Here is an 18,068-nt window from a genome sequence, read left to right as displayed (position 1 = left end):
GACTACATTTATTTCAGAAGCATTTTGGCTGTAGAGCAGTGTAATCATTCATTGTCTGAAGGCCATGCAATAGCTAGGCACTCTGAGGTGAGGTGAAGAATCTGCTTCCTCCAGTGTTTGCTCAACGCATGAGGAGACGTAAACTGCTTTTAACTAACCTGGAAGTGTCTGGTTTAGAGGATTCTTTGGCTGAGCTGAGCATGTGGGAACGTCCTCCTGTACTCTGAACAGGCTTGGGAGGAAGAGGTTTAGTGTTCCTAATAAGACAACACAAGTGAAGTTAGAAACATTATACAAAAAATACTGAATTAAAAATGCAAAAGTCTCTGTAATCCTAGACAACACAATGTATTTGAGTACATGTATTGTGTGTTCTCATTCTCAAAGTTTATCAAGAAATATTACAATATTTGATTAATTTGGTACCTCTTCTATGGAGATACATAGGTATTAAATATATAGATATTTAGACAATGCTCACATGTTATCAAAGTATATTTCTTGACAAGGTCTAAGAAACTTTTAATAATGTACAGAATTTCATGGTAATGCATTACCTGCTTGTTGGTGGTGATGGTTTTTCCTTTAAGAGAAAATGCACTGTTAATAACTTGGTCATATCTGTATTTAATAAAATGCATTTGTGCTAATATAGGATTTTAAGTTGCCTTTGTGATATCTTATTTATTGGAGCATGTATCTCCAGCAAAACACTGCCTATTGGGAATATGCGTAAAGATGGGGTAGCCAGAAAACGACCACTGCTATATCAGTGTAGCCCCAAGCATGCTACTAAGTTATGTGTCATGTCAGTACTGGGAGGAGGGAAGGAAATTATTATGTCAAAACAGTTCATATTTCCTTTGCTGGGGCATCACTTCTAGAAAATGCTCCCGTAGGCCTGTGCTTCTAAGGCTGGATCACATTAAGCAGAGCTGGAAGCCTTACCCTACCTAACAGCTTGTAGTAGGTAGAACAAGTTTTCACTGTCATTTGGTGGAGGGAGATGGATTTATGAAGTTACCAGGGGTATGGGGCACCATTCTCAGTGGCAAAGGTTTGTTCCAATTTCCTCTATATTAAAGAGTTGATACAATGGTTTACTCTCACATTTATTCTGAATGATTTTGCACCACAGGATACAGTGCTTTCAAGTTGCAGCATGCATGTATAGTGCAGGAAGTATGACCCATAAAATGTAGGTAAAGGCTTACCTCTTCTTCGGGAACCTCATAGACGTCTGAAGGAAAAAGAATATTCTGTAGTTACAAAAGAGGATCACAGGTCTCTTTTGACAGAAATACAGTCTGGAATTTACATCAAAGTTCTGCTTTTAAAGAGAAAATAAGATTCTTCTGGGGAAAAGGTAATTTTAGGAGATGTGATTGTTCTCACTTAGGGACTGATTCTTCTTGTCTTATTCATAATAAACTGTGCCTTACTCCTTTTTAACTGTAAACATGATGAAAAGTACAAAAATCCATATTCACAGTCAACAATACAGGAATTACATTGCACCCAAATAACCTTTATTTTTGTACCATTCTTAGTGCAAAAGGCAAGAAAAGAGCCTGAACTAGGAACAGTTTTTAACGTTATCACATTTGGATGACCTTTGAACCTTCCTCTAACCTTGGTGAAGAAGGGACCTAATGAATCGTAAACCCTGAACTTTCAGTGAGAATCCACTGGTCTGAGTCCTTTGTATCACCACACTGTTAGCCCTGAGCTCCTGCTCACTACTGCAGGGTTTTTCCTTGCTCACAAAAATTCCAACAGATTGTAAATCATGAATATTAAAAAACAAACATTAAAATAATTAGTGCCATAATCTAAATCCAGCTTCACAGAGTGTAGTGACACTAGGCTGTATTATATTTTAACTTTAGCAAAGTAAGAACTGTAATCTGGCAAGTGCTCTAGTACCCACTAGAGGGAGCTGTTTTATCTGTTTAAAATCCATCAAGAAAATTGTTGCTTAGAAACTGTGATCACAACACTGAAAAAGGTGTTTAAAGATGTCTGAAAAGTTATGTGATAAAACTGCAAATCACAGAGAACTTTTGTAACTATGGCTTGGAAGTTAAACAAATTCCTAATGAAAATGAACATGCGTAATGCTTGGTAAGAATTGTGTAACTAGTTTGTAAAGGTTACATTCTGGGCAATTAATGCCATGAATAGAAAGCAATACAGCATAGAATTGGCACTACTCAGCTAAAGAGGATTAAACACATGTTTGCAATTACAGAAGAAAATATCCCACCCTTTTATTTGCTTTTTGCCTTTATTTTCTCTTTCCAAATAAACTTCTTTTTACAGTACATGACAACAAGAGAAGCATATACAAAGCGATCAGAATCCACATAATCTCAGTAAGATTGAGTCTTGATTCAGTATTTTAAAAACTCATCTTGGTATCCTATGCTGAAATGAGATAATTGATCAATGATCTATTGGTTCCGGTAAGTGTTTTTAGCTTATGTTGATCCATTTGGAGTCTGACTTTTACTAAAGCAAAATAATAAAAAGCAGAAATGAATTCAAGACAAATAGCTTATTACAGTTTTATTCATTCTTAAAACAGATTTATAGTGCAGGGATCTATTTCAAACACAATATAGGCAAAATGGCTGTTATAAACTAGAAATACTTGAAGGGGAACTTGCTTTTATTTTACAGACATGTGTGATAGGTTTATGTTTTGAACACATCAAATGTAACTTAATATCTTGCAATAGAAGAGATGAGCAGATGGATCTTTGAAATAAAACACCCAGTAAATTGCTTTGGGCTAATGCTAGGTTTTTAATAGGACTTGGAGAATACAGAAAAACGTTTATAGAATAGTACTTTTATTTGTAGCAATGAGACAGTCACAAGAGGTTTAGGTCAGAATTGTCAGGTTCAGTGTGGAGAGAGAGGGAGGCAGCAGGGGAGACGGAGAGGGAGAGAGAGAGAGAGAGAGTGTGAGAGTGTGTGTGTGTGTGTTTATACAAGTAACCTGAAGTTCTTCAAGTCCCTTGCCAGCTTTGTGACCTATCCTCACTACATAATTACCTTGCTGTCAAAAGAGCTGTTTCTCCCTACATGTGCTCATTATCCCTTGTGATAGGTCTCCTTCCTTTTCATCATCAAGTCCTATTCAGCATTCTCCTCCTGATCAAGTGTTGTGCTAACTCACCATCAAGTGGGTTGTTGGGCAACCTCTTCAACAGCTCTGGAGCAACATGGCCCAGCAAGCCCTACATTGGGATGAGTTGATCTCCTTGCTTTAAACTTAAAAACAAACAAAAAAACCAACCATGCAAACACTCTGGAATTTATGCACCAGAATGCCCCCTAGTATTGGAAAACCTCCGAGCATATCGATGGGTGGTGCTTGTGGGAATGTAGGGAAGGATCTTGAATGCTCCAGAATTTCCTTTTAAATTACCAAGCAACAAGATCAGTGGGAATACCCAGTTAGGAAGGATTGCTGGCTCTCATTCCAGCTAAGCAGAATACTATCTATGGGTATGTCTACACTGCCCATGTTACAGCACGGCCAGGGCAGCGTTGTGACGTGGGCAGTGTAGTCATGCTTTATCGTCGGGGAAGAGCTCTCCCGGCAATTAAAAAATAACCACCCCGAATGACCGGTGGTAGCTTTATCGCCGGGAGCATGGCTGTCTATACTGGTGCTTTTCGGTGCTAAAACTTTTGTCGCTCAGGGGGGGTGTTTTTTCACACCCCTCAATGACTAAAGTTTTAGCGCTGAAAGTGGCAGTGTAGACACAGCCTATCTGTTCGCTGAAGATGAAAGTGAGGCATGAGGATGAACCTGCGGTGCATGGGCCACACTCCGAAGAATACCTGCCACTGGAGGGAGTAGCCGGCTTTCAGACTTCCTACTTTTATAGATAGGGAGCAAGATTATCCACCTGCCCCCCCAACCAAGTGCCATTGGAGGAAATAAATGGCAAATAGTTGGCTGTTTCCAGGGATGAGCAAAGGTCTGAGCTGGTTCAGCCATCCCTAATTATGTGCAACATATTAATACCTTTTCCATCCAGAAATCATACTATTGCATTTCCAAACCCCTTTGTCAAAACAGAGTGTCTGCAAGATGATCCTCTTACACCAATATAAACTTTGCATACCTTGCACGAAAGGAGACGCAGGAGCAGGAGAGGACTTGGCAGAACTAGGAAGAACTGGCTTTGTTGGCTTGGTAGATCTGTTTATAGGAGCTTAAAACAAAAAAAGAGACAAACATACCAATGTCTCCTCTATTAAATGAGAACAAATACAAAGAAGGTCTGAGGGCTAGTCAAGAGACCTTGAGAAATTCATTTGTGGCAGAAAAAGAGCCTCTGACTCATGTGAGTAACCTTATTCTCAGTGCTTCCACCTTGCCATAAATATCCAAGATTGTCAACCACGTGAAAGTGCAGAGTTATACTGTTCAATTGACTTTTCACTTTAGCACTGTAAGTTTAATTCCCAGCTAAGTAAACCCCAGGTGCAACTGAAGTAAAAAATGAAGCCCCACATCTCTTTGTTAAAAATCTGCCTGGACACCCTAGCATGTGGAGAATTTTAATGAAGCAGTACTCTTGGATGAGAGGAGAGGCATGGCAAACCAAGCCAGGATTCTCAGTTGTAGGAGTGTAGGACTGTGAAAGGTCATGAAAAGAGAGGTAGGAGCCAAACATGGCAGTTGGGAAAGACAACCCTAACTTTTGCCCTGGGACTCTCCTATCTACGGGACCCACACTGCCCCTCACTTGATTGCAGTCTCTTTAGAACTTTCCCCTCTTCTTTATGAACTAGGGCTGTTGATTAATCACAGTTAATTCATGCAATTAATTTAAAAAAATTAATCGTAATTAAAAAAAATTAATCGTGATTAATCACAGTTTTAATCGCACTGTTAAGAGAATACCAATTGAAATGTATTAAATATTTTTGGATGTTTTTCTAAATTTTCAAATATATCAATTTCAATTACAACACAGAATACAAAGCATACAGTGATCACTTTATATTATTATTTTTTATTACAAATATTTGCACTGTAAAAATGATAAACAAAAGAAATAGTATTTTTCAATTCACCTCATACAAGTACTGTAGTGCAATCTCTTTATTATGAAAGTACAACTTACAAATGTAGATTTATTTTGTTGCATAACTGCACTCAAAAACAAAAAAATGTAAAACTTTAGAGCCTACAAGTCCACTCAGTCCTACTTCTTGTTCAGCTAATTGCTAAGAGAAACAAGTTTGTTTACATTTATGGGAAATAATGCTGCCCGCTTCTTAATTAAAAGTGAGAACAGGCATTCACATGGCATTTTTGTAGCCAGCATTGCAAGATATTTACGTGCCAGATATGCTAAACATACATATACTTCTTCATGCTTTGGCCACCATTCCAGAGAACATGATTCCATGCTGATGACACTCGTTAAAAAAATAACGCATTAATTACATTTGTGACTGAACTCCTCGAGGCAGAATTGTATGTCTCCTGCTCTGTTTTACCCGCCTTCTGCCATATAATTCATGTTATAGCAGTCTCGGATGATGACCCAGCACGTTGTTCATTTTAAGAACACTTTCACTGTAGATTTCACAAAATTCAAAGAAGGTACCAATGTGAAATTTCTAAAGATAGCTACAGCACTCAACCCAAGGGTTAAGAATCTGAAGTGCCTTCCAAAATCTGAGAGGGATGAGGTGTGGAGCTTCCTTTCAGAAGTCTTAAAAGAGCAACACTGTGATGTGGAAACTACAGAACCTGAACCACCCAAAAAAAAAAAAAAAAAACCTTCTGCTGGTGGCATCTGACTCAGATGATGAAAATGATCATGTGATGGTCCTCACTGCTTTGGATCATTATCAAGCAGAACCCGTCATCAGCAGGGACACGTCCTCTGGAATGGTGGTTAAAGCATGAAGGGACATATGAATCTTTAGCGCATCTGGCACGTAAATATGTTGTGCTGCCAGCTACAACTGTGCCATGCAAACGTCTGTTCTCACTTTCAGGTGACATTGTAAACAAGAAGTGGGCAGCGTTATCTCCTGCAAATGTAAACAAACTCGTATGTCTTAGCAATTGTCTGAACAAGAAATAGGACTGAGTGGACTTGTAGGCTCTAAAGTTTTAAATTTTTTTGTTTTTGAGTGGAGTTATTTTTTGTACATAATTCTACATTTGTAAATTCAATGTTCATGATAGAGATTGCACTACAGTACTTGTAATGGGGGAATTGAAAAATACCATTTCTTCTGTTTCTTTTTTACAGTGTAAACATTTGTAATAAAAAATAAATATAAAGTGAGCATTGTACACTTTGTATTCTGTGTTGTAATTGAAATCAATAGATTTGAAAATGTGGAAAACATCTAAAAACATTTAAATAAATGGTATTCTATTATTAACAGTGCGATTAATCACAATTAATTTTTTTAATAGCTTGACAGCCCTACTACGAACCCTAGCAACAGACATCCAGTGGCACTGTGTTTACCCTAGAGTAAAATTATCATGTGCTTAAAAAATTAAAACTCACGTTTTGTAGATTGTGAAGTACTGCCTTCCGTAGGTTCAATGTAGTTATCTTCATCATCTACAGGCACGATATAATCATCCTGAGAAAAATGCAGAGAAAAGCTACAAGCTAAGCATGCATTATGTCAAATACACCACATGGCACAAGCCTGTCTTGGCAGGGATGGACAAGATGCACTAACGCCAATGGTTGTCTCAGGCATCTAAACTCCCTCTGTGGCTGGATAAGGCTGGGCTTTTCCATGGACTTTCCCCCTTCACCAAACAGCTCCAATTGTGGCACAACTGATCGATCACTTACTGTCTCAGTACTCTGTAGCCCTGCCCTGGTGTTCAATATTTCTGTTCCTTCCACACCTGTCAGCAATCTGTCTCTGGTGAACAGAGAATGCTAAGTGGGCTGAATGGCTCCACAGATTTACGATGTGGGTAAATGTCCACTAGAAACTAGTGTGAGACTATGCATTTATTTTTATGACCTACGTAATGATTTGAACCACAGCAGTCAGATGTGAAAGACTAGCATATTAAACAAGTGCAGCATATAGTTCATGATACTTATGGGGCCATAATTCATCTGTATGGTAAAGACTTACGTATCTGTGAACATTACCTCATCCTCATGGAACTCTTTGGTCTTGGGTGGCACTTTTGGTTTCAGAGCGGCAGATGATGATGGCAGAGATGGTTTAGATAGTTTCTTGGGTTTAATTAAAGACTGACTTGGCCTGCTTGGCAGTGGCTCCTGGTGGGTAGTGCGATTGTCTTTAAATGAGGGGGGAAATGAGAAGTTTAGTACATAATTACTCACTGCAACTGCAACTGCAAACAGTTGTTTTAATATCTATGCAAACTGAGCATCTTTACTATGCCTATAGTATAAGTCATATAGAATGTTCTGTGACTGGAAGTGATGAGAATCTATTATGTTCTATAGTCCTTAAGTACTGTAGCATATAAGTTCCCATGCAGCAAGGTGGGTGAGACTGAAATAGATGATATGGCCAGCTTCTCTGGGGTACCACCAAAATACCTACAAGGAACTGGGTAATACAATTCCTCATTATTTGAAGTGTGCAAATAATGTGTTTATTACTTATCCAGCCACTTGTCTGGCACTGTAGTAGTTGAGTGCCTTATATATATCCAGTACCCGAGCCTCATATAATGAAACTGAAAGAGATGGGGGAAGAGGTGTGCAGTGAGGGGATGGTTATGTTGATATTCCTTTTCCCAATGTCCCAAATCTTGGTCCATCTGAAGTCAATATAAAAACTTCCATTGACTTCAATGGGAACAGTATTTAGCTCAGAATATAATGTTGAAGGGAAGAGAAGGGTCTGTTTGTTGGAGCAATGTAAGCAGAGTCATCTCCTTCCAGTTCTGTTTTTAAGGCTACATGCTTCCTACTCCCAATTGCTAAGGGCAGTATAGGCTTAGATCTTTGGGACTGTTATGCAGAGGCGCTGACTCTGTGGGTGCTCTGGGGCTGCAGCACTCATGGGGAAAAATTAGTGGGTGCTCTGCACCCACTGGCAGCCAAGCTCCCCTCCTCCCCTGCCCTACCTCCTCCTCCCCCTAAGTGCACCATGTCCCCCATCCTCCGCCTATCTCCCAGCGCTTCCTGCCTGGCCGCCGCTGCCAAACAGCTGTTTGGCAGCGTTAGCATGTTCTGGGAAGTGGGGGGAGGAGCGGGAACGTGGCACGTTCGGGGAGGAGGCAGGGCCGGGGCAGGGATTTGGGGAAAGAGTTGGAATAGGGGCAGGGACGGGGTGGAGTTGGGGCGGGGACTTTGGGAAAGGGGTTGGAATGGGGGCAGGGCCTCATGGAAGGAGTGGAGTGGGGTTGGGGCTGGGGCAGAGGGAAGGTCGAGCACCCAGGGGAAAGAGGGGAAGTCGGAGCCTATGCTGTTATGGCCCCTGTTTTGCACTTGCTTGGCTAACAAGTTAGGGTATAAACAAGATAGAAAACAGGGGTCCTTTAATGTTTTGTCCTTCCTGGTTGACCTTAAATCAGCTAGGGAAGAACCAATCCCCAGATTAGGCTAACTGGGTGATTTCTGGGGCGTGCTCAGTGAAATTTCTCCCCCATGTTCCCATGCATATTGTTTTATTACTCGGTTTATAACTGCTCATCACAAAGCCTGTAGGCCTTCTACAAAATATACTAACAAAAACTTGGAAGACAGCGGCTATGCTGAGGGGGTGTCTCACCTGCCAGCAAATCCATGAATCCTTCCAGTAGGCATCCTGATAATTGGGGTTGGGAACAAACAGCCCCTCCTCCTTTTGAGGCTAACTCCTGAGAAAAGGACGGGCTTTACACCACATTGACACCATCTGAAATTCTTTTCTTGTTTTTCAATTTGTTAATGGTGCCACTGGTATAAATAGCTGAGGGACTGACAGGCTTGCGTAACCAAAGATTTCATAGGTACCTGCATATTCTCCCCTTGAAAATGAAAATGATGAGGGAATCTTCTTTTTCTCTTGCTCAGTTGGAGGGGGCTCATAACTGTCATCACAGTTCTCTTCACTCGGGACCACATACATCTCTGAATCAGAGTGGGCATCTGGATTTTCATAATCGCTGTCCTAGAAACACACAGCTTCCCATTTCTTACTTTGTAAAACATTTGTGGGTTCATTCGTGGAAGTAATACTCAAACATCCCACCAGTTGCGTTATTTGCTAACCTACAAAAACACTTGCTTGTCATGACAGTTATGAACATGGTCAACTTCATTAGCGTTACTCTATTTCATCATAAAACATATTTAAAATATTTTTGCTCTGGAGAGAAAGGATTTAACAAAGTGCTAACACCCTGATTTTCAGTACCCCTATGCCTTCCTCTCATCACCACTGGAACACCACAGACCTCTCACTTCCTATTTCTGCCTTCTCACTTCCATCACCAGAGGCCCTCTGCTAAGCTGGGAGTGCATTCCCCCACATCTGTGAGTCAACAGCCTTATGCTTCTCCACCAGTCCACTATCATGGGAACCAGTTCCTTCCCACTCTCAACCTCAGCTGCTGATGTGACCTCTATCTCCCCTTTCTGGTTTCTGGTCTTAAGGGAGAGGTCAGGAACTAGCACCAGGAGGAAACAGCTGGCTTTAGAGAAGCAAGTTGTAGAATAAAGAGTGTTCTTCACCCTGTGGCAGGATGGGTCATGATTTGCTTCACTCTAAAGTCCTGAGGAGACCTTACCATCCTCTACCCTACCTGATGGGGCTTCGCCACTAAAGCCCAAGAAGATAGCCATTCACCAGGTGACAACTACCTGGGAATTAGCTAGTTTTCTATGGGCTAATGAATAATCTTCACACGCTTTATGCAAGGAAAATCTGGGCATCTCAAACATAAAACAATTAGAGATTGTCCTGAGCTACAAAGTTTGGATCTGAACTTTCCTCAAATTTAGGCAAATTTAGGGGTGTTTAGACCAGGGATTCTGTAGAGGGTCCACCTCAAGTAGCATGGAATAAAGGAAAATGGATAAACATTAAATATATTTGAAATGTCAGAAAATGGAGACCAAATCTTATAACAGAGGACAGTGAATTTATATAGATTGTATGGTCTCTGGGGGCAGGAACTGTAGGTGAAATCCTGGACTTACTGAAATCAATGGGACTTTTGCCATTGTCTTCAATGGGGCAAGATTTCACCCTGTGTTTTTTCTAGTGTTTGGAAAATGCCTAACACGTTGTGGGTGCTACCACTGTCTAAATAAGTGATGCCAAGAATAAGTCACTAAGCACAAATTTGACAACACTGATGAATAAGTGAAATCTAAAACTATCTGTAAATCTTCTAAATAAGAATAGGCCAGTGTTGGGCCCAGGTATTTCTAAGCTGGGTACCCAAAAATCGAGGCACCTAAATCAGTGGATACTTTTGAAAATTTTCAACCTCGTGAATATAGTAGGATTTTAATAGTGGAAATGTAGATTTGACTGAAAGTATCTGATTCAGAACTAAACTTTGATTATCTCATGTGTAGTCCTAATTGAAAGAGTAACTGCTTTACTCAGGAAAATATACTTACAAAATCATCAGACCATTGTTCATCTTCATCCTCTGCATGTTCTAAACCAAACATTTGAGTTATTTAAGGGAATGGAATAGTGATCACAAACATTCATCTTAGCCACTAATTGAATGGCTCTATTGCATTCCTCTCTCTCTCTCTCTCTCTCTCTCTCTCACACACACACACACACACACACACACACACACACACAATTCCTGAAAGTTTGTGCCAAACACACTTGTTTTTGGCTGAATAGTGTTGGTAATGAGAATTCTGCTTCTGTTGCTTATTTGGTTTTAGAAATTAATTTGGCGTGCTCATGAAAGAGTCCCAGACTGATGTGCTGGACAACGTAGTCCTCTACTTATCCCCAGTCTGAATAGTAGCGATGCAAGCTTCCCCACACTGCCATGCCCATGAATCCCTTTATTAAAGGAAACAAAGACGGAGGAAGAGCTCATTCAGCCCTCTTGACAATTCAGTTCCAAATTGGATGCCAGTTAACTATGATAGTTTTAGGGATGTGGAAGCCTGTCCACTTGGAACTGGTGATAGAAGTCACTGAACGATTATTAGATTGAGAACTTCCAGTCACTCCCCACCTAGTCTGCTGCTGTATTACTTTTTCTCCTTAACAAAACCATTCTTAACACTTCAAAACAAAGGTAAAACACAATTGCAGGCAATGAAGGTGTAAAATAAGCAAATATTGCTTCATTCACACGTGACGGGACCCCAAAAGGTCATCAAGTCCAGGCCCCTGCCTTCACTAGGCAGGACCAAGTACTGATTTTTGCCTCAGATCTCTAAGTAGCCCACTCAAGGATTGAACTCACAACCCTAGGTTTAGTAGGCCAATGCTCAAACCACTGAACTGGCCATCAACTACTTCTTGCTCTCCAAGAAAAGAGCTCTCCAACCTGGAGACTTTCATAAATAACCAACCCTCCACACAAATGGACTTTACTAAAATAAGACAGGAGATCTACATTACACACTTCACCTCTCTACAAAGGAAAAAGGACTGTAAGCTGTCTAAAATCCTACCTGGCACATGGGGCCACAACAGGGGTACCCCTAACTCACCCAGCAATATCGTCAATTTATCCAGCTACACACTCAACCCAGCAGAAGAGTCTGTCCTATCTCGGGGACTCTCTTTTTGCCCCAGCACCCCCACGAACATGATACAGTTCTGCGGTGATCTGGAAGCGTACTTTCGCCGCCTCCGACTCAAAGAATACTTTCAAGATAACACTGAACAGCGCACTGATACACAGATACCCTCCCACCAACAACACAGGAAGAAGAACTCCACATGGACTCCTCCTGAGGGTCGAAATGACAGTCTGGACCTATACATAGAATGCTTCCGCCGACATGCACAGGCAGAAATTGTGGAAAAACAACATCGCTTGCCTCATAACCTAAGTCGTGCAGAACGCAATGCCATCCACAGCCTCAGAAACCACCCTGACATTATCATCAAAGAGGCTGATAAAGGAGGTGCTGTTGTCATCATGAACAGGTCTGACTACCAGAAGGAGGCTGCCAGACAACTCTCCAATACCAAATTCTACAGGCCACTTTCCTCAGATCCCACTGAGGAATACACTAAGAAACTGCACCATCTACTCAGGACACTCCCTACACTAACACAGGAACAAATCAACATACCCTTAGAGCCCCGACCGGGGTTGTTCTATCTACTACCCAAGATCCACAAACCTGGAAATCCTGGACGCCCCATCATCTCGGGCATTGGCACTCTCACTGCAGGACTGTCTGGATATGTGGACTCCCTACTCAGACCCTACACCACCAGCACTCCCAGCTATCTCCGTGACACCACAGATTTCCTGAGAAAACTACAATGCATTGGTGACCTCCCAGAAAACACCATCCTAGCCACCATGGATGTAGAGGCTCTCTACACAAACATCCCACACACAGATGGAATACAAGCTGTCAGGAACAGTATCCCTGATGATGACACAGCACAACTTATTGCTGAGCTCTGTGACTTTATCCTCATGCACAATTATTTCAAATTTGGTGACAACATATACCTCCAGACCAGTGGCACCGCTATGGGCACCCGCATGGCCCCACAATATGCCAACATCTTTATGGCTGACCTGGAACAACGCTTCCTCAGCTCTCGTCCACTCACACCCCTTCTCTACCTACGCTACATTGATGACATCTTCATCATCTGGACCCATGGGAAGGAGACCCTGGAAGAATTCCACCATGATTTCAACAGCTTCCACCCCACCATCAACCTCAGCCTGGACCAATCTACATGGGAGGTCCACTTCCTGGACACCACAGTACAAATAAGCAATGGCCATGTTAACACCACCCTATACAGAAAACCCACCGACCGCTATGCCTACCTTCATGCCTCCAGCTTCCACCCCGGACACACCACACGATCCATCGTCTACAGCCAAGCACTGAGGTACAACCGCATCTGCTCCAACCCCTCAGACAGAGACCAACACCTACAAGATCTTCACCAAGCATTCTCAAAACTACGATACCCACACAAGGAAATAAAGGAACAAATCAACAGAGCCAGACGTGTACCCAGAAGCCTCCTGCTACAAGACAGGCCCAAAAAAGAAACCAACAGAACTCCACTGGCCATCACCTACAGCCCTCAGCTTAAACCTCTCCAACGCATCATCAGTGATCTACAACCCATCCTGGACAATGATCCCTCACTTTCACAGACCTTGGGAGGAAGGCCAGTCCTCGCCCACAGACAACCCGCCAACCTTAAGCATATTCTCACCAGCAACCACACACCGCACCATAACAACTCTAACTCAGGAACCAACCCATGCAACAAACCTCGATGCCAACTCTGCCCACATATCTACACCAGCAGCACTATCACAGGACCTAACCAGATCAGCTACAACATCACCGGCTCATTCACCTGCACGTCCACCAATGTTATATATGCCATCATGTGCCAGCAATGCCCCTCTGCTATGTACATTGGCCAAACTGGACAGTCACTACGCAAGAGGATAAATGGACACAAGTCAGATATCAGGAATGGCAATATACAAAAACCTGTAGGAGAACACTTTAACCTCCCTGGCCACACAATAGCAGATGTTAAGGTAGCCATCTTACAGCAAAAAAACTTCAGGACCAGACTCCAAAGAGAAACTGCTGAGCTCCAGTTCATTTGCAAATTTGACACCATCAGATCAGGATTAAACAAAGACTGTGAATGGCTATCCAACTACAGAAGCAGTTTCTCCTCCCTTGGTGTTCACACCTCTACTGCTAGCAGAGCACTTCACCCTCCCTGATTGAACTAACCTCGTTATCTCCACACTGATTTATACCTGCCTCTGGAGATTTCCATTACTTGCATCTGAAGAAGTGAGGTTCTTACCCACGAAAGCTTATGCTCCCAATACTTCTGTTAGTCTTAAAGGTGCCACAGGACCCTCTGTTGCTTTTTACAGACTCAGACTAACACGGCTACCCCTCTGATTCTTGCTCTTTGTTCTTCCCATTGGGTTAGCTCTCCACAGTTTGCTGTCCATAGTTTTACCAGAGAGCATTGCATTATAAGTTATTGGTAATGGTTTAGGATTCACCTCACCTAGAAGATGAATGTGAGCAAATATGCAGTTGTAACACTCTTAGAAAAAATATACAGTTTAAAGTTTCATTAAGCCATCCTTACCTGAAGCATAATCCCTTTGTGGTACACTTGGTGGGGGTTTATTTTTTAGCCTGTAAACAATAATTATTACATTTATGATCCAATAAGTAATAGTTGCAGGAAGGCAAGCATTAGCCAGACACATAAAAAAAGCTGATGACAAAAGATATCTGCAACTGAAGACACAGGTCATTGTCACAGATATTCAGCCAATTGCTGCAGGCAAATGCTCTGAAAAGAGAGTACTTTTTGGAAACAGCCAAGAATATAGAATGCAATCTGAATTTTTTTTGTTAAGAACTTTTTTTTTTAAAGAAACAAACATATAGAGGAGCAGAAGCTACAGGCAGCATTATACATTATAGATATGTGCACATCTGTTTAAAGAAGTAAAGCTGATTGAGGTTCATAAAAAATCCTAGTAAGAGGTTTATATGTAAGGTGATAAAAGAATACAGTGCTCTCTGGTTCTAATTTACAACTTTAGATTTGCATGCTCTTTAAATTCCAATTGAGGCTTAAAAGTTTTCCCAGGCTGTCTCTCAGCCAGATTCTGATCTCACTTACAATGATTTTGTACATGTATAGCTCCTGCAGTCAACGGAGTTACTGATTTACATTGGTATCAGATCAGATCTGGGCTCTCAACCTTTGCATTTGTCACATATATGAGGTACTGAATGTTTGGTACAATAATGGAAGTACTAACAGAAAGTCTCACACCAATTATTTTTCATAAGGGAATACAATTTGAATAGCTTTGGTTCTGTAGTATTGAGTGAACCAAAAGATTATTTATAGAAAGATTGAAACATTCTTTATAGGCTTCTCTTCATTTGCAACTGTGCTATGCTTACCTAGAATTTAAAATCATGCAGGTTCCTGTTTGTTTAATTGTAAGCCCTGGGCGAGCACCCCCAGGAGCTTAGTGTAGTGATCTATTTATTATTCCATTAATGATCTGACATTACCTCATAAGAAGAGAGACACATTTCTGTGAAGTTATTCAAGTCAGATCCAATGCTGCATCTGGGCTATTACATGCTTGAGCGGAAGTATCTGAAGCTAGTAATGTTTTGCTTTTTGTATTAATAGAAAACATTAATACCATTTGCATTAAAATGCCCTTTTACAATAATTCTTAATATATAATCCAACAATTTTCCTTAGCACTGATGAGACCACACCCTGGGTTTGAGCCAATGCCCAAGTCAATGGAGAGACTCCCATTGACTCCAATGGGCTTTCAATCAGGTCCAAAAAGAAGTGCTTCTTGTGATGTTGTTTGTTTGCGGAGCTGAGTGTATAATTCACCAGGAATAATGTCCACAGTGACTGTAACTTTTTCTTGTGCTCTTGAAGGTATCTGAGCCGTTGTGATTTCCTTCAATTTTTCTCTCATTTTTTTCCCAGTTTTGTTTTTCTTAACAGTTTGCTGCAATAATTTGATACTCAATATTCAAGACTTGGGCATGCTGCTTACTTGTGACTGTTCAGCTAAGACCCACAGCTAAATGTTGTTTCTGTTCCCTGATCGGGTGAGTGCATCTGACTGAATACCCAGATGTGCAAATTTTAAGATTTGGTTTCTGTGAATGATTTCTTCCACAGTTCGTGCTAGTGAAACTATACTGCTCATATAGTTGTAAAAAGTGAACATACATGTATGCATTGTGCAGGCATGGCCAAAATAAATTCATTACCAAGCTCAAGAAAATATCCATGGAATATTTTTCACAGAGTTTGCCCAGCTCTCTTGATTAATGGTGTCAGAAAAAAGTATAGGTAGTTCTTCCTTGATGAATGGTTACTAGTGCCTGACAACATGAGTATAACTTATCCTGCAGGCAGTATGTTATTAAGCATTCTTAACAGCATTATTCCCATATCTCATCCAGGTTAGCACAGGCATGTTAAAATGAAGAAACCAGGGCCACTGCCAGGGGAAATGGCCAGGTCTAGGTTTGATGGAGAGGGTGGCCCCAAATTCAGCAGGCTGCTCTGTGCTGGATTTGTGCTGAGGTGCACAAGGACATCAGAGACAAAGGAAAAGGGTGGAGAGGAAGCCAATAAGGACCCTTCTGAGGGAGAGGGATGTGTGGCCTGGCCCATATTGTAGGTGTTCGGACAATAAATTGGGAGGGCTCGCTTCAGTATTTTGACTGACATTATAAATCCTGGCTGTGGCCCTGGCAGAATATGTAAATATGTTACAACAAAAGCATGTGAAGCACAGAAGAGCTCTGTATCTGAGCCATCTATCATGCCTTGTGTGGTTCTGAAATAGCATACCGATCCCAAGTATTTTTCCCAGTTTTGCAAATTAAGGCCACTTGTTCATTTTGGAACCTAAATAGCAATAGAAAAGAAATTATGTTTCTGTCACAGAAATGAAACAATTTATGGCCACATCTGTATTTGTTAGTCTCTTCAAATATGTTAGTTATTCTAAAATTCAAACACAAACCCACAGAAAAGTTACTGAACTGTATTAATATTATTTAGTGAGTGTCAACACTGTGGAATCCTGGTCCCATTGACGTCAGTGGGAATTTTGCCATTGACTGGACGGGGGCCATGATTTCACCCACTATTTTTGCAATATGCAAACATGAATGACATGGTCCCTGTTCCCAGGAGCTTACTGTCTAGTTACCATACATTTATAATACTTGTACATTTATAATACTTTTACACTTTAGGACTTCTTTTTGTAAGCAATGGCAATGGGCATGATACTGCTCCTGTTGATGTTAACAGCAAAACTCCAAATGACTTCAGTAGAAGAGGATCAAGTCCTATCTAAGTGCATGTTGTTCAAGGGAGAGATTATAGTTGTTCTTTAGCATATCTTTTATCTGCAAAATAGGCAATTACATCAGAAGTGATTCCAAAAGAAATCACAGTGGTAAACAATTTTACCCACTTTGAAAGTGCCCTAAATATACTCTGTTCCGTATTTAAGTTACATTTGATAGACTTGTGAGTTAATCCTTCTGGAAAAGTCCTATAGACCTGAATAGGGATTTACAGAAATTACTCAATTCTGAAATATACAGGCTGAAATCCTGACCTCCCTGAAGTCAGTGGCAAAGCTCCCATTGACTTCAGTGGGGCCAGGTTTTCACCCATACGTTTATTAGAGAATGACTTTTTCTTTTGTGGAGGTTTGGGAAACATCCTACAGAATTCCACAGCCGAGATATAATTTTCAATTCTATAAGACTCATCCAAAAGAAAAATAAATCCAAACAGGTTTTTGAGAATGTTTACAGCTGTTTAAAAAATAACATATCACATCTTTCTGCATCACTAGTTTTAATAAGTAATCAACTGGTATTTGAGGCATTTCATTTAATATGAGACCAGCATTGCTTTAGTAGCTTTGCACACCACACACTAGATAGCAGCTAGCAGGCAGTTAAGTGAATGAATGACTTCAATTTTAAAAAGTACCATGGTCTGAATCTTCCTCTCTGCAATGTGCTGAGCACTCTGAGGCTGAGGCAGCAAAGCCCTTTGGCATGTCTTGAACTTTAAGCATAGGAATACTCCCACTGAAGTCAGAGGTACTACTCAGGCTAGGTCTACACTACAGGGGGGGGTCGACCTAAGATACGCAACTTCAGCTACGTGAATAGCGTAGCTGAAGTGGCGTATTTTAGGTCGACTTACCTGGCTGTGAGGACGGCGGCGAGTCGACCGCTGCCGCGCTGCCGTCGACTCCGCTTCCGCCTCTTGCCGCGATGGATTTCCGGAGTCAATGGAAGAGC

General features: G+C 41.2%; 1 protein-coding gene across 3 annotated transcripts in view; it reads right to left on the bottom strand.

Moving 5' to 3' along the window:
- Positions 1 to 18,068, bottom strand: part of BLNK (B cell linker) — a 160,117-nt gene that overhangs the window by 20,963 nt on the left and 121,086 nt on the right. For all 3 annotated transcript variants that reach the window (XM_026651156.1, XM_026651155.1, XM_026651158.1), the window contains 10 exons: positions 16,588 to 16,644; positions 14,317 to 14,366; positions 10,617 to 10,657; positions 9,000 to 9,156; positions 7,176 to 7,327; positions 6,564 to 6,642; positions 4,143 to 4,232; positions 1,215 to 1,240; positions 558 to 583; positions 159 to 257 (listed from right to left, as the gene is read on the bottom strand). In XM_026651156.1, the coding sequence (XP_026506941.1) occupies positions 159 to 257; positions 558 to 583; positions 1,215 to 1,240; positions 4,143 to 4,232; positions 6,564 to 6,642; positions 7,176 to 7,327; positions 9,000 to 9,156; positions 10,617 to 10,657; positions 14,317 to 14,366; positions 16,588 to 16,644 (777 nt within the window). The remainder of the gene's footprint in view (positions 1 to 158; positions 258 to 557; positions 584 to 1,214; positions 1,241 to 4,142; positions 4,233 to 6,563; positions 6,643 to 7,175; positions 7,328 to 8,999; positions 9,157 to 10,616; positions 10,658 to 14,316; positions 14,367 to 16,587; positions 16,645 to 18,068) is intronic.

Source organism: Terrapene carolina, unplaced genomic scaffold, assembly GCF_002925995.2.
Source record: "Terrapene carolina triunguis isolate 2854851 unplaced genomic scaffold, T_m_triunguis-2.0 Scaffold95, whole genome shotgun sequence".
NCBI lineage: Eukaryota > Metazoa > Chordata > Testudines > Emydidae > Terrapene > Terrapene triunguis.
Note: the sequence above shows the minus strand (reverse complement) of the source record. Positions and strands in the feature narration are given on the sequence as shown.